Genomic DNA, 22,200 nt, shown 5'->3' with positions numbered 1-22,200 from the left:
AGAAAACAGAAATAATAATAAACAAAGTATTTTTTGTGGCTTAATTTCAGTTAATTATAATTACAAAATAATTTTGACATTTTCCCCTTGTTTAATGATAATTTCATAATTATTCGCTCTTTATTGTTTAAAGCTAATTTCAAGGTTGTTTTTTGTCACCTTTGAATAATGCAATGCAATTTGTAGGAAATGTTATGCCAAATTGCTGATTAACTTTTTTGAAAGAAATCAAACAAATTTGCTCAGCTTTAAAAGGTTAAATGTTTGTGAGAGGAGTCTGAACACAAGACAAGAAAACTGATGTCGATCCAGGTTTCAAAGGGTTTAGTAAAATAAGAGTATTTAAAATCTGATTTAGAAATTATAGGTAGGTCACTGTAAATATAAAAGGCTTAATGTTAGGACACGATTTTGTTTACCAAACTCATTCTTTCACAGCAGGATACATACTTTTAATCTTTCGGAGCTTCATTTGCTAAATTATCCAGGCTTTGTCCATCAAAACGTATGAAATGCCAGCCTTCGCTGACAGTCAGGTCCTGAGCTCCTTTAGCAGCGTAAAAGTCTCGGGAGGGCGTATTCCAGTCCAACACAGACAGCTGCAGCCGCACGCACTGCTTCTGCTTCCCCACCTGAGAAAACAAAACAGTCATGCACTGATTTCTCTTCATCACACAGACAGGACAGAGTAACAATTCTTTCCAGAACACTGCACTTTAATCATCGACAAAAACATTCTTACCTCAGCGACACTGCTCAGTAAACCCTTGCCAATGCCTCTTCCTGTAAAGGAGACGGATTTAAAAAAATAGATACTTGTGGGCAAACATTTACAGCAAAAGCTATAATGCAATATGTGACACATTAATATATGATTCACACACTAAGTACACACAACAAATCTTATTCAGTACTTTCTTTCTAGGTTTTGTTGACAAAAATTAAACAGGTACTTTACCTCTGAATTCTGGCATCACGTACAGGTCCTCCAAATATACTGTCGGCCCCTTCCATGAACTGTACGTGTAAAAGTAAAGGGCATATCCGACAACTGTGAATCCTGCATGGACAAAAGAAAAAAGCAATCAAAAAGACCAGCGGGAAGAAAACTAAAACAATTAAATCTCTAAAAATATTGTGGAATAAGTGATTGTGTTTGCAATGAAAGAAGTGCAACACCTCTTACCTTCCCTCAGCTTTAGCTCTGAAAATAATTAACATCTGACACTATTGATTTATGAGGCACTACTTGAGTAGTCATGATTTGTTGGAAACTAAATATGAATATCTAAACAGCAAGTGCACAGAGCTTTTATTATATACCTAAGATATTGACAAGTTCAAAGTTGTCTGGCCTCGATTAACCCTTTACCTTCTTTAGATTTATGCTCCTCAGGAACTTCTGCGACGAGACATTCAAAGAAGGGATTCTGGCAGAAACCGTCCCGCTCCAGTTCTGAAAGATTAGATGATTAACCCAAATAGAAACACTTCATCTTTATAATAAAAACTGAATTAGTATTCATCAGCACCCAAGTGAGAAGAGACATCAAAATAATCAAAACTTGAAGAGTTTTCTCTTGTTTGAACACAGTTAAAATCCAAGCACATGGTGACAAAGCTACACAACAGCCCATTGAGCAAGAAACAGGAAAAAATATACATATAGTTTCAGCTACATATCATTTCCTTCTATAGTGCTTTACATCTCAAAATGTTACATCAAAATCTGCAGGTTTAATTCAGACTATATTGTTAATTTATGAATACGTTGAATGCATTTCCTACCTCATAAAACTCTTCCAAAGTAAATGTGTCAAACCTGCATGCAGTCCTCTTCTATTCCTCTTTTATTGGCGCAGTGATTCTCATACAGCATAAAATAACGCCACCACTTGATGGTACTTTTATCTTCAGTCATCAGAAATGTCAATCACGACATCCACATGCTCACTGTGTGTGTCAGACTCGTGCTGGTAGATCACGACATGCAAATAATTCGGGGGCTCGCTCATGAAAACATTGCCCGACAGCGCCACCGGTGGTCAAAAACTCAACCAGGAGCCTTTAAAAGTACTGTATGTATTACACACACGTCTTTATGTTCACCGCTGCTTTGTAAAAACTCATTGGTCAAGCAACTTTCAATATATGATACAGTTTTAAGGAAGACAGCTTGTAGTGATTCAGTGATTCATACTGAAACTTAACTTGCATGTTAAATAATAAAGAAAAGAGCAGAAATAAGTGCCACGGATCATGCCCAACCATATTTTCTTTCTCCATTGGATCTTATCCTACTGAACGTAAAAATTGACTGCGGTCTCATTACACTTACTGATTAGTTCACACCATTTATTATTAACCTTTGCCTTGCATTATTTACTCTAAAATAACTACCTAACACTGCAAAAAGTTAGGTTAAGTCATTGAAAGCTGAGCAAATTCAATTGATTTCTTTTAGAAAAAAAAACATGATGAGGAGGCAATTAGCGATGAAAAAAGAAATTCCAAAAAAACAGGAAGACATCAGTAAAAAACAAAAAAAAAAAAAAGCTGAATATTGTTTATATAATACAATAACACAATAATACGTGGATAATACAATTTTTCAAAAATAAAATGAAAATACAACACAGAAATGACCTGAAAGATGCTTAAAATTCATAATAATTTAGTGACATAATTTTAATTAGATAATAATGATAGCTAGAAATCTGTTTTACCCCTGGCTATTTTAAGAAAAATCATCTAAATCTCCCAATTTCTTGCAATTTATTAAACATTTATTATCAAGTAGCTCACTGCCTTTTATCTCACGTTTTGGACAGAAATTACACCAATTTGCTCAGGGGTCAAAGGTTCAAACACTTGTGAAAGGCGCCTGAAAGCAGCACAGGGACAGTGATGTCACCCCAGGTTTCAAAGGGTTAAAGTGTGGACAAACATACAGATCACTTGTATTGATTTTCATGGAGGTACTGTACATGTAGGCATTTGTAACAGCAGACACAGTGATGCCATGGCAGGAAAACCACAGGTGCATTTGTTTGCATTAATAATAGCGCCAACCGCTTTAACCAGTTTCTGTTTCTACAGCTTTGTAGGATACTTTAATTGCAACTACATGTTTTGAAGTTTCACCTCGGCTCTCTCAGCATTATTTATGAAGCGCAGACTTACCTTCATGAGATATCTTCACTTGGTCTGACATTTTTTCATACACCGCCAACTCCTGTGAACAGAGGGATTTCATAACGTTATGTTTGAATGAAGACTGCATCATTTCACAATTTACCCACAGAAAATGTTACAATTAATGTCACGACAAACGCAAGTGTGTTACATTTAGCACAGTTAATCAAAGCACAATTTTTCTTTAGCTTCGTCAAAACAACCCGCTAATGAGTCTCACCAATATCATTCTCGATATGTCTTTGCAGTCCTCTTTCCTTGCAGCCCGTATTTTGAAACTCATGTTTGTGTAATTTATAACAGTCCTCACGTTGTCCGGTCTAATCGTCTTTGTCCTCAGAGAAATGACATGATTACAAACCTCACGCGCGTGTAAACATTGAACACACAGGCAGTGGTTCCGGTGTGGCAAATTTGTCTTCAAAATAAAAGATGTGTCGATTAAAACGTTAGATAGTTGTTGTTGTTGCTGTTGTTTTTGTTAATGCCCTACATCGTTCTGTTATTAATTTGAGAATTACTTGTTCGAAAAAATACAAGGTATGAACTTCAGTGAGGAAAATCCATACTGCAACGAGTTAAAAGGAGCTTTTAATTTTGTTTTGCCAGCGTGTTGGTATTTCCTACCGCAATGCTCAGTGGGAGTCGTAGTTGACTGTGTTCACTGTGGACATATACTTATGCATTTTTTCTCTATAAGAATACTTCCGTACTGCTGGCTCTCTGGCCTCCCAGCTGACATGGAGAAGTTGTGAAATGTAACTACTTATATAAGCTCAGACACTGGTACAACTTTGAAGTACTTGTGCTTTCATTTTATGTTTTTTTTCCAATTCTTTTTACTCCAAAGCATCAGTCTAACAGCCACAGCCACTGATTACTTGTCATTGACAGAACCTTTCCATGTAAGCGACATGTAAAATACAGTTATATGGGGCTGCAACTAACAATTATTTTAATTGTTGATTAATTTGTTTATCATTCTCTCCATTAATCGATTTGTAGTTTGGTCCAAAAAACATCGGAACATAGTGAAAAATGGAGATCAGTGTTTCTCAAAGCCTGAGATGACACCATTAAATGTATTATTTTGTTTTATTCATTTTACTGTCCTATACATGTCAAGAAACTGGGAAAAGTGCTCGTTTAATAAGGTGTAATCAAAGAATTTGGGCTTTTTTTCTTAAAAGACACTCAGACCAATCAATTGATTATGAAAATAGTTGGCAATTAATTTAATAGTTGACAACTAATTGGGCCTATTATTAGTGATTATCCATTGCAGCTCTAAATATATTCACTTAATGTTTTGAATGCAGGATTTTTACTTGAAATAAAATATTTTTGGAATGTATTGCTACTTTTATTCAAGTAAATGTTATTTGTACTCCTTCCACCACTCACAGGAAGTCTGTATTGGATGTTTTAACCCCTTTTTGTTGGCTTTAACACCACTCGTTGGTCTCGTCATCAGTGATGACAGTGCAGAGAATATATGATATATATGATATGACTCTAATTTGGCAAAGAGCACATTCTTTCTTGTTTAGGACCAGAAACTCAAAGTTAAGGGCTTAGGACTTGACTTTGGACTTGTCAGTCTTGGCTTGAGACATGAATCAGAACCTCTGTGTCTTGACTTGGGGCTTGAGTGCAAAGATTGAAACTTACATGAAACAATAACTTGGTCCCACCTCTGCAGTTAACATTTTAACAAATCGCACGCAATGTCCTAAATGTGCTGGTTACCGCAATACTGGATTACTTCTATTCCAACAGCCTTTAAGGCCAAACATTTACTCTTCATTTCCTTTTTGTAATGATTGCTACAGGATAACTTCATGACAAAAAAGTTGCAAAAAAGCAGATTAATATGCCATTAATAATCTGTCTGTCTTTAAAGTAAATTAAGTTTTAACGTAGAATGATCTGAAATCTGTCCAACTACATCCGTATGTGATCAGAAGTAAATCTGATTCTCTGACTTCTGACTGTGCAAAAGTTACGAACTAAATGTGCAACTTTTTAAATTGTAACTGCACTGGTGCACTGCCATAATATACTGTATATAATTGCAGTACACCAGGGGTTTCACCTCTGAACCAGAACACTGGAGTAACAGGGTTGAAACAAATGTAAGTTTTGTGCATTTAATCTTTTTAACATTCAAATTTTTCTTTTGAATGATTTTTTTCCATGTATTTCTAGAGATTTTAGTTTGTTTTATACACAAATAAATACTATTTTCACGGATTCATTGCACAAAACCAAGAAAAAGTTACGATTTCTGAGAGGGATGAATAAAGCTGCTGAGCAATGTGCCTTAATATCATGATTAAAAAATTCCAGTTCACAAATTCAGATTAAAGGAGTTTTGAGTTACAGGGCATGTTTGCACATCATCATCATCTCCTTCCACTCCTTTAACCACAGCAGCAGCTAACTGTAACATTTTTAGATATATAAATTAAATATATATAAGTTAAATACGCCACCTACTGGAATAACGTGGTGGCACATCTGAGGTTGGATTTACTCGCATGATATCACATTGTGCTGCCGGGCCAAAATCTTCATCTAAAATTCCAAGATTCTGCAAAAAATACCACAGTCAGTCCTTGTTTCTTTAGACATTTACAAATATATAACATGCAAGATGCAAACATTTTTTAGTAAATGATCTATGCAAATAACATTTTCACTGAAAGGTTACAAAGTTGGGGGAAGGTATTTAACCCTTTGAAAGTTGAGCTAACTGGCTTGATTTTTCTCAAAAACTTGAAAAAAAGGCAAGCAACTTAACTAGAAATTAACCAAATAGCAAGATATAAGTAAAAAGTTACAATAACAAAAAAGTGAAAGAAATTAACATAGAAAATAAAAGTAACAGGAAATTAGCTGGAAAAAGTGCTGGAAAAACAGAAATAATAATAAACAGAAATTATTTTCTGTGACTTAATTTCAATTAATTATAATAATTACAAAAATAATTTTTATGTCAGGGCATGATTTTGTTAAGACACAGTAGTGAGGATCTAGGTACAATGAAGCTTATTTTGGCACTGTCTTACAAAGGGTGAATGTTTACCAAACTCATTCTTTCACAGCAGGATACATACTTTCAGTCTTTCGGAGCTTCATTTGCTAAATTATCCAGGCTTTGTCCGTCAAAACGTATGAAGTGCAGGCCTTCGCTGACAGTCAGGTCCTGAGCTCCTTTAGCAGCGTAAAAGTCTCGGGAGGGCGTATTCCAGTCCAACACAGACAGCTGCAGCCGCACGCACTGCTTCTGCTTCCCCACCTGAGGAAACAAAACAGTCATGCACTGATTTCTCTTCATCACACAGACAGGACAGAGTAACAATTCTTTCCAGAACACTGCACTTTAATCATCGACAAAAACATTCTTACCTCAGCGACACTGCTCAGTAAACCCTTGCCAATGCCTCTTCCTGTAAAGGAGACAGATTTGTAAAAAAATAGATACTTGTGGGCAAACATTTACAGCAAAAGCTATAATGCAATATGTGACACATTAATACATTATGATTCACACAACTAAGTGCACACAACAAATTTTACACATTACTTTTTTTTCAGGTTTTGTTGACAAAAATTTAACGAGTACTTTACCTCTGAATTCTGGCATCACGTACAGGTCGTCCAGATATATTGTCCGCCCCTTCCATGAACTGTACGTGTAAATGTAAAAGGCATATCCAACTACTGTGAATCCTGCATATACAAAAGAAAAAAGCAATCAAAAAGACCAGCGGGAAGAAAACTAAAACAATTAAATCTCTAAAAATATTGTGGAATAAGTGATTGTGTTTGCAATGAAAGAAGCGCAACACCTCTTACCTTCCCTCGGCTTTAGCTCTGAAAATAATTAACATCTGACACTATTGATTTATGAGGCACTACTTGAGTAGTCATGATTTGTTGGAAACTAAATATGAATATCTAAACAGCAAGTGCACAGAGCTTTTATTATATACCTAAGATATTGACAAGTTCAAAGTTGTCTGGCCTCGATTAACCCTTTACCTTCTTTAGATTTATGCTTCTCAGGAACTTCTGCGACGAGGCATTCAAAGAAGGGATTCTGGCAGAAACCGTCCCGCTCCAGTTCTGAAACAAGACAGATGATTAACCCAAATAGAAACACTTGATCTTTATATTAAAAACTGAATTAGTATTCATCAGCACCCAAGTGAGAAGAGACATCAAAATAATCAAAACTTGAACAGTTAAAATCCAAGCACATGGTGACAAAGCTACACAACAGCCCATTGAGCAAGAAACAGGAAAAAAATATGTGTAGTTTCGGCTACGTATCATTTCCTTCTATAGTGCTTTACATCTCAAAATGTTACATCTAAATCTGCAGGTTTAACTCAGACTATATTGTTCTAGTCCTAATGACTATCGTCCTGTGGCTCTTACCCCCATCCTGATGAAGTGCTTTGAGAAACTGGTTCTCCAGCACATCAAAGACAACATCCCTGCCAGACTGGACCCTCACCAGTATGCTTTCAGAACCAACAGATCCACAGAGAATGCCTGAAACTGATACTGGACCTCCTCACGTGCAGACCCCAGAGAGTTCGGATTGGCAGTCACACCTCCTCTACATTAGTGCTAAACTCGGGAGTCCTCCAGGGCTGTGTGCTCAGCCCCCTCCTGTTCACACTGTACACCCGTGACTGCACTCCCAGACATCAGGAGAACTCTATTGTGAAGTATGAGGACGACACCACCATTATTGGCCGTATTACAAACAACGATGAGAGTTCACACCAGGAGGAAATCAACAATCTTACATAGTGGTGCACAGAGAACAACCTACTGCTCAACGTCAGCAAAACCAAGGAGCTGATTGTTGATTTTAGAAAGAAGGAGGCAAAGACACACACACCATCTACATCAGTGGAGCTGAGGTGGAGCAGGTGAACAGCTATAAGTTCCTTGGATTTACTCTCACTGAGAACATATCTTGGTCATCACACATCACCACCCAGGTTTTAAAAAAAGCACAGGAAAGGCTCTACTTCCGACGGAAATTTAGGAAAGCTAAATTCCAGAGCAAGACCCAGGGTTAACTGCTACAGAGGAGCAAAAGAAAGAATACTGACTGGTAACATCGTGAATTGGCATAGTTCGTGCACGGCCCAGGACAGGAAGGCTCTACAGCGGGTGATTAAAACTGCCCAGAACATCACTGGTTCCCATCTACAGAGGATCAGAGACCTCGGTGAAGTGAGGTGTCTGCACAGAGCCCAAAGGATACTGAAAGACAGCAGACACCCCAGCCACAGTCTGTTCACTCTGCTGCCATCTGGAAAAAGATACAGAAGTATCTGCTGCCGAACCACCAGACTACAGAGCAGCTCCTTTCCCCAGGCTGTGAGACTCCTCAACTCCTCCTTCGCCGCCAAAAGATGTAGTAGGATTTAGGATCACCTTAAAATTTAATTTCGTCTTAAACCACGTTAAAGAAAAATGACAATAAAGTTACCTTGTACTCATGAATACATTGAATGCATTTCCTTCCCTTTATAAAACTCTTCCAAAGTAAATGTCTCAAACCTGCATGCAGTCCTCTTCTATTCCTCTTTTATTGGCGCAGTGATTCCCATACAGCATAAAATAACGCCACCACTTGATGGTACTTTTATCTTCAGTCAGCAGAAATGTCAATCACGACATCCACGTGCTCACTGTGTGTGTCAGACTCATGCTGGTAGATTGGAGATACAAACAATTTGGGGGCTTGCTCGACAAAACATTGCCAGACAGCGCCACCGGTGGTCACAAACTCAACCAGGAGCCTTTAAAAGTACTGTATGTATTACACACACGTCTTTATGTTCACCGCTGCTTTGTAAAACTCATTGGTCAAGCAACTTTTAATGTATGATACAGTTTTGTAACTTAAAACTTTTGAAACTTAACTTGCATGGCAAATGATAGAAAGAAATAAGAGAGCAGAAAAGAGTCCCATGAACCATGCCCACCTATACAACCACATTTTTTTCTCTCAAAAGGAACCTGAGCAAATTGGCTTGATTTTGTTTTGAAAAAATCATGGTAAGAAAGCAATTAGCAATGAAAAAATAAATTACAAAAAAAAAAAAAATAGGAAGAGATCAGTTAAGAAAAATACAAGAAAATTAACTCAGGTTTCAAAGGGTTAAATTATTTATGAAGCGCAGACTTACCTTCATGAGATATCTTCACTTGGTCTGGCATTTTTACATACACCGCCAACTCCTGTGAACAGAGGGATTTCATAACGTCATGTTTGAATGAAGACTGCATCATTTCACAATTTACCCACAGAAAATGTTACAATTAATGTCACAACAAACGCAAGTGTGTTACATTTAGCACAGTTAATCAAAGCACCATTTTTCTTTATTAATCACTTATGAGTCTCACCAATATCATTCTCGATATGTCTTTGCAGTCCTCTTTCCTTGCAGCCCGTATTTTGAAACTCATGTTTGTGTAATCTATAACAGTCCTCACGTTGTCCTGAGTGACAGTCTGTCCCCTCAGAGAAGTGAAATGACTACAAATCTCAAGCGCGTGTAAACATTGAACACACAGGCAGTGGTTCCGGTGTGGAAAATTTGTCTTCAAAATAAAAGATAAGTCGATTAAAACGTTAGATAGTTGTTGTTGTTGCTGTTGTTTTTGTTAATGCCCTACATCGTTCTGTTATTAATTTGAGAATTACTTGTTCGAAAAAAATACAAGGTATGAACTTCAGTGAGGAAAATCCATACTGCAACGAGTTAAAAGGAGCTTTTAATTTTGTTTTGCCAGCGTTATGGTATTTCCTACCGCAATGCTCAGTGGGAGTCGTAGTTGACTGTGTTCACTGTGGACTTATGCATTTTTTCTCTATAAGAATACTTCCGTACTGCTGGCTCTCTGGCCTCCCAGCTGACATGGAGAAGTTGTGAAATGTAACTACTTATATAAGCTCAGACACTGGTACAACTTTGAAGTACTTGTGCTTTCATTTTATGTTTTTTTTTTCCAATTCTTTTTACTCCAAAGCATCAGTCTAACAGCCACAGCCACTGATTACTTTTCATTGACAGAACCTTTCCATGTAAGCAACATGTAAAATACAGTTATATGGGGCTTCAATTGTTGATTAATTTGTTAATCATTCTCTCCATTAATCGATTTGTAGTTTGGTCCAAAAAACGTCGGAACATAGTGAAAAATGGAGATCAGCGTTTCTCAAAGCCTGAGATGACACCATTGAATGTATTATTTTGTTTTATTCACTTTACTGTCTTATACACGTCAAGAAACTGGAAAATGTGCTGGAATGTAAGAATTTGGGCTTTTTCTTAAAAATTACTCAGACCAGTTAAGTGATTATAAAAATATGTTGCAATTAATTTAATAGTTGACACCTAATTATTATTAATACATATGTACTTAACTTAATGTTTTGAATGCAGGATTTTTACTTGAAATAAAATATTTTTGGAATGTATTGCTACTTTTATTCAAGTAAATGTTATTTGTACTCCTTCCACCACTCACAGGAAGTCCGTATTAGTTGTTTTAACCCCTTTTTGTTGGCTTTAACACCAGTCATTGGTCTCGTCATCAGTGATGACAGTGCAGAGAATATATGATAGCTAACAATTTGTTAGACTTTATCAAAGACATTTTGGTGTTCAGATATTTGATGTTAACAGTTACTAAAATCTGAATTTGTGGATGGAAAACTGTACAGAAAACAACAGAAACAATAGAAATGTAACAATTAAATATTAGAAAAACATATACAGAATAATGATTTCATACAAAATCTGATTTATTTTAGAGTAAAAAAGAACATGAAATCAATTAGAATATAAGTTGAAACATAACAGATCTCACAGCTGGACCTCAGGTTTCATTGGGCATTAACATATTTACAATGTCTCATCACATTTGCTCTTCATCAGTCAAGAGTTCAGATATTCCCCTTCACACCGCTCCAAAGTTGACCCCTTTATGTTCAGCCCAAACAAACCTCCTTGTGTGTTCAGCTGCACCAACATGGTACTCCATTACCTATACAAGTCTCAGTGTGGCGACTGCGTGCTCGCTCCAGGAGACTCAGACCTGTCGAGCTTCATCCCTGCGTCTAGTTGGTTTGAGGAAATGGAGGCTGGTAGCACGGAGCTCTTTGTCTCCAATGAGGAAGAGGCAGACGAGGGCAGAGATACAACTATGTACTTCTGCAGGGGTCGTGAGGCTGTCAGTCCAGGTCCACTGCCAGACTCCAGTTTGACCAAAGGCTGCAAGGTTGAGGGGGCACTGGGAACAGTGCTAGTGACTGGAGAGGCAGACTGGGAAGAGCTGAGCGTGATTACCTACAGTGAGGACAAAAAAACAGCTGTTAATTTATGATTTGAGAAGACGTGGTTTTTATAGAGAGGGGTTTCAATAAATCCCATGAAGTTAAAACTGAAATTAGTATAGTTTTTACACCGATCACAACATAAAAGTTTCATGTCTGTATTAAATCATTGTTATTTTCATTAGTTCTTTTTTGTTTGTCCTTTCCATATGATAACACACTGGATATGTGTTCTTATAATAATTATCACTGATTATGCTCAAATGATTATTGCAGCTGCTTTATTGAAATGTCAATAAAATGTTTTGATCATAACATCTTGTCAACGTACAGGGTTCCCATATCTTTCCAAGGACAAAATTTTTCAAAGTTTTTCATAACTTTTCAAGGACTTATATAATAATAATAATAATAAATTCTAGCCCCATTTGCTCAGCAATTTTTAACATACGAGATTCAAACTCTATTCAAATATAATTTCAGCAAGATGGCATACATGAAGAGAGAGACTAAAGTGGGAGACTAAGAAGACGCATACATGACGGTAAACAAAACACAACACATTGACGCGTATTGAAACAAAGTTATGTTGACAGCTAAGGAAATTAGATTTGCCGTTATGTTTCATCACGTGGAGGGTTGTCCACGAAAGATTACTATGACAATTTCATGACACACAACAAAATTCCATGATTTTTCTAAAACTTCAATGATTTTACTAATTCTATGACTTTTCCAGGCCTGAAAAATGTGATTGTGAGACTCTATGACTTTTTCAGGTTTTCCACGACTGTGTGAACTGTGAATACACAAGAACACACCATGTGGAGATTTCCTGCAGTGTTGGGACTGCAGAGCAGCATTGTGATGAGTGTGAAACTGAATACAAATCAAAGTACCTGCTGAGTTGAGGCGGCTCCGGCACTGGTTGCCATGACGATGTACTTTGTTGCCGGGGGAGATGGCTGTGATGGGGTCCCTGGTCGGGGAGACATCAAGGTGAGGGAGCTTGGAACCTTAATGATGCTGGGAGTGCGTGGCCCTGCTGACCCACTTAACCCGCTCTGTGAGACAGTAAGCGTGGGACGAGGCTGCAAGAAGAGGATTCATCATTCACAATTGAAGAAAAAAAATCGTGTGGGTTTGTCTTTTTGAAATGTTTCACTTTGAAGGTCTGCTGTGTAGGATTTAGGGCTATCTAGCAGTGAGGTTCCACACTGCAACCAACTGAAACTTCTCCCATGTGCCAAGTGTGGAGGAGAACTACAGCGACCAACACAAAACCACAACAGGCCCCATCTACAGCCATTGATCGGTTTGTCCGTTCTGGGCTACAGTAGAAATCGCATGCCTGACATCCTGGAGGATGACTTGCTCCATGTGTGGGCGAAAACGCTCATACTAAAGCCTGTTTCAAGGGAGGGTCCACGACCCCTAAGGGGTCCTCACAGTTACTGCAGGGGGCCCATCAAATAAATGTTTGATAATGTTTTGAACATTTTTTGTTCTTTAAAAAATTTTAAGCATGTCTGAAATTATACCTATTCACATGAATCCAACACGTTTTACCTTTTGCAACAAATTATCTACCTGGAAGCGAATTAAGGTTAAGAAAAAAAAAAAAGTTCCTTCAAGCTTTTTCACATTTATTTATACTTCACTTACAACATTATATTGACATGAGCAACAAATGTACCTGTGTGATTGTTAATGTGGTTCTGTTGACTTGTTGAGCTTGCAGTGCTGCTTGAGTCCGTGCCTTCATCACATGGGAGCAGAGCATGGGTCCGAGATAACCGTAGTCTATCCGATACTGCTCCGCGTTGTCAGGCTGAGGTCGAATCTTGGCAATAACACTTGCACAGTGTTTCTTTAAAAAAAAAAAAAACAACAACACACACACACACACACACACACACACACACACACACACATTGTGTAAGTATGAAACTTAAGTATGGTCTTATACAAACTAAGAAACAAGTGCAATGCTCTGACTGTTATTATGTACAAATCTATTGATCTCTGTCAAGTTGTCCACTTTTAAATGCGTCATAATCACAAACATGTTACCAGTAAGAGGCTTTGAACGTGGTCAGCTCCGATCTTATCAATATTAGAGACCACTTGTCCTTCCATCACTGCTTTGATGCGAGCACCCTCTACAGTAAGCCGAGGAAGGATCAACGTCTTAATCACCTGCAGGGGAGGACAGCAGAAGGTTGATGCAACTGAAAAGAGTAAACAATGTTAAAGACGTGAGGAAAACAGAATCGCACTCACATCAGGTCCGAGTTCAGCAAGTCCAGCGATGCAGCCGTAACGTGTCGTCCACTGGGTTTTGTCATCCAACCAACTCTGAGGAAACATGTCAGTCTGGTTTAAAATGAAGCTTTTTTTAACAATTCAAGAAGGACAACATTTACCTACAACAAGTGATCAACCCCAACATACTGTTTCTGTGGCTCGAAAAAAAAAAGTCACTAATTTAAAGATATAGGTTAGAATTCTTTCAAATTTCTTGGAATTAAAAGACATCATTACATGCTCTAAGTGATGACGTATCTGGTACCTGACTGTATTAAAAAAAACTTGTCTTTACCTCAATATTTTTGAGTACAAAGTATAAACATGACAAGATAAAAACCCACCTTGGTTAAAGTCTTGGTAATACGGGACTGGATGTTGTTGGTTGTGGTACTGAAGGTTTTACAACTCTGGGCCATGAGGCGAGCAGCAAAGTCTCGCAAAGCCCAGTGGTTGTCAACATCTGGCCGCAAACACAGCTGCTTACTCACAATACATGTCACCACAGCTGGGATGAGCTCATGCAGCTGCAAATACAGATAAAAAATAACATTAAAATATCAGCATTTGTTGATATTTACCCTTCAAAATACAACATTTATTTGTTTTCTTCACTCACGTATTTCTCCAAATACAGGGTGGGGTTGTCCATTAGAGCTTTGACCATCCGCATTAGATAAATCAGAAGTGCCAAGTTGTTCTGCACCACATTCACACGAACCTTTGAGGAGAGCATACGGTCAGTACTTTGAGCAGAGATATGTATGAGTATTGTACATGAGGTGAATGATGTTTCAGAACATCAGGGAAGCTGGAAAACATGCTCACTCCTTCAGAAATAAATGTGCTGAATCTTGGAAGCATCTGATACAGTCCGGGGTCTGTAGCAATACTCTGCAAAGCTTCCTGAATGAGACAAGAGGATATATTTATCAAACAAAAGTGACATAACAAACAAGGTTAAAACAACCATTTAATAATTTGGCTGCCATTTTCTTTACTTTACCTTCTTTATATTAATAAAACCCACAATGTAATTTCTTTTTGAAACAAAACAAGAAATTGTAATTGGGTTGTTATTACTACATTTACAGACATGCAGACAAACAGGACTTACAGCTCTCTTTGCTTCACAGGAGCCAACACACGCTTCTGTGATTTCCTTGTAATAGAGCTGCTGTTCCACAGACAGCTCATGAGTGCTGCGTGGCTTCAACCTTATTAGACCCTTATCCTTTCCTGAGAGAGACAAAGATAAACATGGGATGAAGAGCATAAACATAATCAGAAAAGACCGGGAAGAGGCAAACAAGGAAGGGGGACCGTAGCAGAAAATACAAGTATAATAATTTGAATATAATACAAGATACTGACCTTTGCCATCAGCAGCCGTTGCCCCCTGACTCTTGCCTTGAATTGTACCTTCCTCCTCCTGACCAGGTTTGACCACTTTGAGGGGCTCGGTCGATTCAACCTTTTGTTGTTCTTTTGGTGCTGAAAAGCAGTAAATGAAACCCAATATAAGTCTTTCTTTTCTTTTTCTTTTTCTTTTAAGAGAAGAATATCTTAACGCGGCTCACCAGGTGGTGGATTTTCTGGAATAGCAGGCTGCACCCCCTCAATGCTTAACCAGTGGGCTGTGGATTGATAAACCAGCATGGGCTATGAGCTGTCAAAGCAAGACAATATCTTGGAGTATAAAGGAAGATTATGAAAGACAGATTATCGGGTACCTTTTAGAGACACATCTAGTGGAACTCTGGGGAGCGGTGTGTTTATTATGTCACTGAGGTCCACTTCCTTTTCCTCATAAAAATGAAGCTCTCTTCCACCGCCACTTGCAAAGCGAAAAGGGATAAACTCTTGCGACTGGAACCCGAACAGGGGCTGTAACAAGAGGAATTTACGTAGAGCACGAGAACTTAAAAAGAAACCAGAGTAAAAGACCCACTTCACGCCTTCTTCTAAACAAACAGCCATCATGTGGTTTAATTAATCAATAAAAATTGAAGTATGCAAGTTCTCCCTTACCTCCACGTTTTTTAGTTTGAGAGCATTATCTATGTCGCTGGTGGTTAATTTACGTCTCTTCCCATGATGCATGAATTTGAGAGCATCCTGTGTAGATGGGAGAGAGAAAAGAGACAAAGCACTTGCAAATATGAAGCTCATGTATCCAATATCACATAAAGACTTCTAAGAATGTTCCAGGAGTGTGGTTTTAGCGAAATTTACAGCCCCACAAACAAAAAATCTGCTTCACTAATCTGTGATTTACCTGTGCAATTTCTTTTATTCTGTAGCTGACTTCTTCACTCAGGGCTAGGCAGCTTTCCTCCTGTAACTGCCCCACTCCTACAGACTCTGCCATGGCCTTCATGGACTCTGTAGGCAGAGTGACCGAACACTGCTTCTGCCGACGTTCCTCCGCCATGGCTGACAAAGTAAACAGGTCTGTGAATATCATGCCTCACATCCACGCACAAAAAAATCAAATTCAAACAAATGTATTCCACTTATTTAGGGAAACACTTGATTCTCACTGCAGCCTTATTTTTTGGTCATAACATTTTCAGATCTACAAAACTTATATGGTTCACCGCCAAAGCTCTCAGTGGGTCAAAAGCCACAAACACAACATCGTGACATATTACCGACATCCTTCAAAGATTTATGTGATGTTCAGTTATCATTATATGTAGCCTTTAGTCTACTTCTATTGACACAATTCTGATTAAAGTACATTTGCATTGTGTCATTAGTCAAATTCCCCCGATGTGCATATGAGAAGTATCTTATTGCAGCTTACAATTTACTTATTTTCAACATGACCACTATGCCGTATAGGCACAACTGAAGAAATGCTACTATAAATGCCTCCAATCACATATCTTAAGAAGCTATGGGATGAGATTGGAGATTGGAGACAATGGGCATATAGCTGTGTGTTTCACTGCAGCTTTATGATGTTAAAAAAAAAGTAAAGTCCGGGTTAAGAAGGCCTTATACCATGTCACATCTCAACTAGTGTTTGCCAGAGAGCATGTGGGAAACACTAGACACAAAGTGCAAGAAGGCTCTGCGGTCTAATGAGAGCAAAAATTACACTCATATAAAACAAATGTTATATAAGCAGAACAACTCTCTAGCACGCCCTGGAAGGCATGCATGTGTATGGTCACATGAATGTAACAGAAAACATAAACTTACAACTAAAACTATGCATGGTTTCAGAGCAATGTTTGTGTTTTCTAACGGTGCAGATCTAAATGCAACTGGGTTTAGCAATATAACTGTGTTTGTGACAAAACGTGATAGTGCAGCTTATAATTCACGTGAATAATAACAACAACAACAATAATAATAATAATAAAAATAATAATTAATTTAGAATGCTAAGATCTAATACGGTGTCGTCCTCATCGACAGAAGCCAGTAGTTTTTGTAGCAGATGCCTAAATTAAATATCGACTTGGACGGGATACTTACGTTAAATGCTTTAGATAAATTCGTAAAGATTGACAATAAGAAGTAGTTTGAGTCATTTATGCAATAAAACCTGACTAGCTCAAGTTTTAATTTATTGCATTTTGTTTACAATACAAGAAAAAAAGTCCGAGGGCTGAATACTTTTTAAAGGATTTTCTCATACTTCATGTGTGTAAACAAACACACTGAGCTCCACAGAAAGCGCGTTAACCACTTTGACGGAATAATAACCAACTTGTAACATAAAACACACAAGCCTTATCTAAAGTATATTCATGCAAACGCAACAACTTCGTATCAAAAATAAAAAAAATAACGCCAATTTTAAGCCATTCAAAGACTGCGTATTTCTTTAATGTTAACTTACAGTACGCTAAATAAGATGTGTTAGCATGTATGCTAGTAACTTAGCTTCCGTTGACATTTTTACCTGTGTGAAGTTGTCCTCTCCTTTCTGAGTTTAAGCAGGAACTTGTGCGAACAAAAACAGTCAATGTTGAGATTTGCAACAATAATTATTTCGCAAAGCTAATTCTTCTCTGTGAATATCCATTCTTGATATAAATAACAAACTAATTCACGGATTGCAGCTGAGACCTCCGTTCGTGAATTAGCGCTTAGGTTCCATCGCCATTTTGAGTCACGTTCCGGTTGTGATATCGCGAGACTATAATTGAGGACCTTACCGCAAGTGTTTCTAAAACTGTTCATCGAAAAATAGCTTATTACAAATCAGTTAAATATATATGTTTATTTATTTATTTTTTTAATTTTCAGGATATAATACGCAACCATTAAATACTTTGACATTACAAGCGAATTACAGGCCATTCTGTCCCCTCAGACAAAGATTCTGTCCGGAACCAATTATATCCTCCGGTTTTCAGGGGGTGACTTTATGTTGTAGCCACTGAGACAAATGTCAGGAGCGTGGAAGGACATTACAAGAAGTAATCATGTATAGAGTTTTATTCCGGACAGCGTGCACAGCTCGAAACGCTTCAGTGAGTGTGTATGAGTCGTGTTTGTCGCCGGCTAAATGTGACAGAGCTGCAGCTCCAGTGTTCTGGTGAGTTTGCGTGCAATTGAATGTGACTTATGATGAAACACAGAGTGTCCAACTGTCTTCAGCTACTTATTTGGTTAGTAGGGATTTTTTTTTTTCGAAGAAAGAGTTGGTATTATTAACAGTTGGTGTTGTTAAGATATTATTTCCATAGACGCTGTAGAAGGGAGAGCTAATGTTTAGCTATTAGCTTAGTTAGCCTGCCCTGAAGGGGTGGGACATGTATGATTGACGGCTCTTCGAGCCGTTTAGGTTCATTTTTGGACGGTAGTTTCCATGGTAACCTGTATATTAAGTTATAATCCAACACCATGTGAAAGGTGAACTTAACATCTCATTGACAGACAGTGTCACAGTTGAAATAAGTCTCTTATAAATATTTAAGCATCTGTATGTGGACACAGAGACAGATGATTTAGAGCAGTCACGGAGGAGAGGAGATGTGCAGGGGAGATTTGCTGTATGGTTGCACCATTCACGGTTTTTAGGCATCACTGTACCTGAAACACTAAACGTAACCTAATAGCAAGTGATTAAATTGTTTGCACTGTATCAGCTTTTTACAATGTCAGGTGTGATATATAGGCCTAGTTTGTAATATGATTTTGTCTTTCGGTTAACTGATGGGTTTTGCATTTATGTGGAAGAGTGAAGGACGCAAGAAAAAATTTCAGAAAATATTCAGGTGATCAAATGAAATAGCCGTATAGTCTCGTCTGTATACGCTGTATGTTGTGTGTGAATAGCCATCATACTTTTTTATGTTTGTTCAGTAATTCACTGGCTGAGTTGTCAAAAAGATATTCAAAACAAGATCAGTGTATTGCTCCTTACCGTCTATTGTGAAATGAGGTTTAAAGAGCCAAAGTATGTAGTTTATGTTGCTGCAGTTAGCAATGAAGTGTTTTTCAGGGTTCTATTACATAATCAAGACTATTATATTGTATCATAATATTGCTTATCATCATCGTCATCATTGGTCATTCAAACTTCTGTGATACCTTTTTATTCAGCCCCTTCTGATGATTATCTCTGTTTTGCTCTTAACATTTATAGGGTTGCAAATGGAGCCAAAGCCCTCAGCACAAGTTCAATCCGGCTCTGTGAAAAGAAAAATGATGTTGCCCCTTCTAATCAAGACGAGATAACAATTGCAGATAAAGAGGCTGAGCCAACAGAAACTCCAACGTTGGTTTCACAGAAAGCTGAAGATGATGGCAAAGTCATCGCGATGGCCGAACAAAAAAAGGAGGAGCCAGTGGCGTTACAGACAGATGATGGAAGCACCACGCAGCAGCAGGCGGATGTCAAAATTGAGCAGGTCGTGGAAACACCACTAGAAGTGAAGACTGATGCAGCTAAGGTTGGGAAAAAGGGTCTCCTTGAGCTTCTTGGAGCCATGAAGGTGGAGGTAACTAATAAGAGGAGGCTCAAGAACTTAAAAGCAAAGCCAAGTTTTGAAACTACACTGGTATCAAAGCCAGCACCCATGGAGAGCACCATCAGTATGTTTCAGAAGGCCACAGAGGAAGCTTTGTCACAGTGGTAAGGGGGTGTCTGAGGGTATTCATCATTGTCTTGTTTAGGTTTCTTTCAGTTTTATGCTTTTTAATAACTCAAGATTGATTGTTTCACCTGTAGTTTGTGCATGTACACTTGTTGCTGTCTTTACATCGTAGTCTTTGGAGGGTATCTGAAGCACTCTTCATCCACTGATTCCAGCCTTTCTGCAATGTGTTTTTTAGTGAAACACTGGATCCTAAACTGGTTGCAGCAGCGTCTGCGGCTGCCTCCACTCTGCCTGACCCCAGCCAGGCCGAGTCCGAGCTGCTCAGACAGCTGAGGCAGCACGAGTCCATCAGCGAGGCTCAGAAGAAAGGGGACATGAGCAACCTCGGGTATGTTTCCAGTGTATGAATGTTGACAGCCTGAATATCTAAACAGGGTTCCCACGGTCATGGAAAACCTGGAATTTGATGGATTTCATGGAATTTCACAATCTCATTTTCCAGGCCTAGAGAAGCCATGATATTGTATAAAAATCATTGAAAGATATGGAAAATTCATGGAATTTTGTTTTGTTTAGAATACTTAATTGTTACAGTAATCTTCCAGGGAAACATTTCCACATTAATGTAACATAATGGCATTTTTAAATTTCTTTTGGTAAGTACATAACTTTGATACGTGTTGACTCTGGGGTTGCACAATGTATCGTTTTACCAATTACAGCGTGATGCGTAATTGTCACACCGAAATAAGTGCCGGAAGACAGGTTACATGTATATGTGACGTAGTTTGGCGCAGGGTTTAAAACTTTTCTGTTTACTACCACAGCAAGACTCACCTGAGTGTTCGTGTGTCGAAAAGTACTTACCCAGGCCAGCAAGTGAAACACAGGCTTTTCCTGAAATGGAAATTTTATCATGGGTCCTTGAAAAGTCATTGAAAAGTTTTGTAATTTAGTCCATGTAAATGTGTGGGAACCCTGAAATGAGATTTTTTCAGTGAAAGGCATCACTTCTCTGTAATAAACTGTCACGGACCAATATTTTCTCAGACTAATCATCGCTGACATGAAAGTGAAAAAGAAGCCTACCAGACAGAACGCCGAGGCGGTTAATCAGATCCAGTTTGATGACGACGGGCGAGGATACACAAGAGACATAGGAGTCACTGCTGAGCTGAACAATGTTCGGAGAAAGTAAATACTTTCATCACAGCTTTATTCAGATAGGTTTGGAGATGAACCGTGTGTTTAATCTGTGTTTTATTTTTTTTTAGGAGGAGCTTGTTCACAGGGAAGAGGCTGAACATCTTCTCCCCCTCTACTGATAAAGACAAAGTTGAAGCAACAGTTGGTAATTTAGATTTTTGTATTAAGCCTACCATTATTGGTGTTTTCTTGAAGTGGATTATCTATGGTGTTATTTGTCTAGATTGTGTTTAGTCCTTAGAAATAACTGTTGTTCTGAGGATAGAGCTTTCTTAAAGCTCATTACTGCTGTCTTATTTTCAGCACGGCCAACTCTGTGGAACGTGGAATTTGCTAATAAGTTAGTTCACTGGACTGACCAAACGCCTCGCAACGGGTTTGAGGAAATGATCCAGTGGACCAAAGAGGGGAAATTGTGGCAATATCCAATCAACAATGAAGCTGGTGAGTAATGACTCCTGTATTTTAGCTAAATGTCCAGAGGAGGGAAAAAATGACACTGACAGTCTTCTTGCTCTGTGATAGGCCTCGAGGAGGAAGCCAGTGTCCCGTTCCATGAGCATATTTTCTTGGAGAAATACTTGGAGGAGGGTTTCCCCCATCGGGGACCAGTGCGTCACTTCATGGAGCTCGTGGTGGCCGGTCTGTCCAAAAACCCTTACCTCACAGTTCAGCAGAAAAAGGAACACATTTCCTGGTTCAGAGACTACTTCCACCAAAAAGAGGAAGTCCTCAAAGAGGCTGATGTTTACCTCAAATGAGCTTAAGACAAGTGCATACATTTTCAACATTTGAAGTTAGACCCATTTATGCAGCAGGGCTTTGCAATCATGATCACCTTTACTGATGCAGGTTGGATTTCTTCCAGGAGGCGTGTTGGAGTGGACTGCCATCAGGTCTGTGTCATGGTGTCAAACATTGAACAGTATCTAGTGTTTCTGAAATCAGACTGTAGAACCACTGTGGAAATGTTATAAAATGGCAAAAGTCCAGTCATGGCTTTTTGTTTATTTGATTTTCTATCAGATATCCAGATCCACTGTACCACTG

The 22,200-nt window shown here is 38.3% G+C and overlaps 4 protein-coding genes across 5 annotated transcripts; 1 reads left to right on the top strand and 3 right to left on the bottom strand.

Moving 5' to 3' along the window:
• Positions 1 to 309: 309 nt before the first annotated feature.
• Positions 310 to 3,719, bottom strand: LOC121952653 (thialysine N-epsilon-acetyltransferase-like). Its single transcript, XM_042499453.2, has 6 exons — positions 3,416 to 3,719; positions 3,184 to 3,235; positions 1,373 to 1,456; positions 959 to 1,060; positions 743 to 783; positions 310 to 632 (listed from the first exon to the last, which is right to left on the bottom strand). The coding sequence occupies exons 1-6, from the start codon at positions 3,476 to 3,478 to the stop codon at positions 453 to 455; spliced, it is 522 nt and encodes a 173-aa protein (XP_042355387.1). The 5' UTR covers positions 3,479 to 3,719; the 3' UTR covers positions 310 to 452.
• A 1,974-nt stretch (positions 3,720 to 5,693) lies between these two features.
• Positions 5,694 to 9,771, bottom strand: LOC121952652 (thialysine N-epsilon-acetyltransferase-like). 2 transcript variants are annotated; one of them, XM_042499452.2, is made up of 7 exons: positions 9,637 to 9,771; positions 9,417 to 9,468; positions 7,243 to 7,326; positions 6,829 to 6,930; positions 6,607 to 6,647; positions 6,315 to 6,496; positions 5,694 to 5,788 (listed from the first exon to the last, which is right to left on the bottom strand). In XM_042499452.2, the coding sequence occupies exons 1-6, from the start codon at positions 9,697 to 9,699 to the stop codon at positions 6,317 to 6,319; spliced, it is 522 nt and encodes a 173-aa protein (XP_042355386.2). In that variant the 5' UTR covers positions 9,700 to 9,771; the 3' UTR covers positions 5,694 to 5,788; positions 6,315 to 6,316. The 2 variants fall into 2 exon arrangements, with proteins under 2 accessions (XP_042355386.2, XP_042355385.2); XM_042499451.2 differs by lacking the exon at positions 5,694 to 5,788 and having other exon boundaries at positions 5,795 to 6,496.
• Positions 9,772 to 11,023: 1,252 nt separating this feature from the next.
• taf6 (TAF6 RNA polymerase II, TATA box binding protein (TBP)-associated factor) lies at positions 11,024 to 18,021 on the bottom strand. Its single transcript, XM_042498642.2, has 15 exons — positions 17,799 to 18,021; positions 16,158 to 16,315; positions 15,911 to 15,997; positions 15,613 to 15,766; positions 15,460 to 15,516; positions 15,254 to 15,373; positions 14,997 to 15,118; positions 14,708 to 14,785; positions 14,499 to 14,600; positions 14,224 to 14,406; positions 13,856 to 13,930; positions 13,646 to 13,771; positions 13,269 to 13,442; positions 12,472 to 12,663; positions 11,024 to 11,585 (listed from the first exon to the last, which is right to left on the bottom strand). The coding sequence occupies exons 2-15, from the start codon at positions 16,311 to 16,313 to the stop codon at positions 11,295 to 11,297; spliced, it is 1,917 nt and encodes a 638-aa protein (XP_042354576.1). The 5' UTR covers positions 16,314 to 16,315; positions 17,799 to 18,021; the 3' UTR covers positions 11,024 to 11,294.
• Positions 18,022 to 18,255: 234 nt separating this feature from the next.
• mrps31 (mitochondrial ribosomal protein S31) lies at positions 18,256 to 22,142 on the top strand. The gene is made up of 7 exons (XM_042498643.2): positions 18,256 to 18,437; positions 19,491 to 19,979; positions 20,180 to 20,332; positions 20,995 to 21,138; positions 21,219 to 21,295; positions 21,454 to 21,594; positions 21,676 to 22,142. The coding sequence occupies exons 1-7, from the start codon at positions 18,325 to 18,327 to the stop codon at positions 21,909 to 21,911; spliced, it is 1,353 nt and encodes a 450-aa protein (XP_042354577.1). The 5' UTR covers positions 18,256 to 18,324; the 3' UTR covers positions 21,912 to 22,142.
• The last annotated feature ends 58 nt before the right edge of the window (positions 22,143 to 22,200 follow it).

This window comes from Plectropomus leopardus, chromosome 15 (assembly GCF_026936395.1).
Source record: "Plectropomus leopardus strain MGB_pleo_1.0 chromosome 15, ASM2693639v1, whole genome shotgun sequence".
NCBI lineage: Eukaryota > Metazoa > Chordata > Actinopteri > Perciformes > Serranidae > Plectropomus > Plectropomus leopardus.
This window is presented reverse-complemented; position numbering and strand designations above follow the sequence as displayed.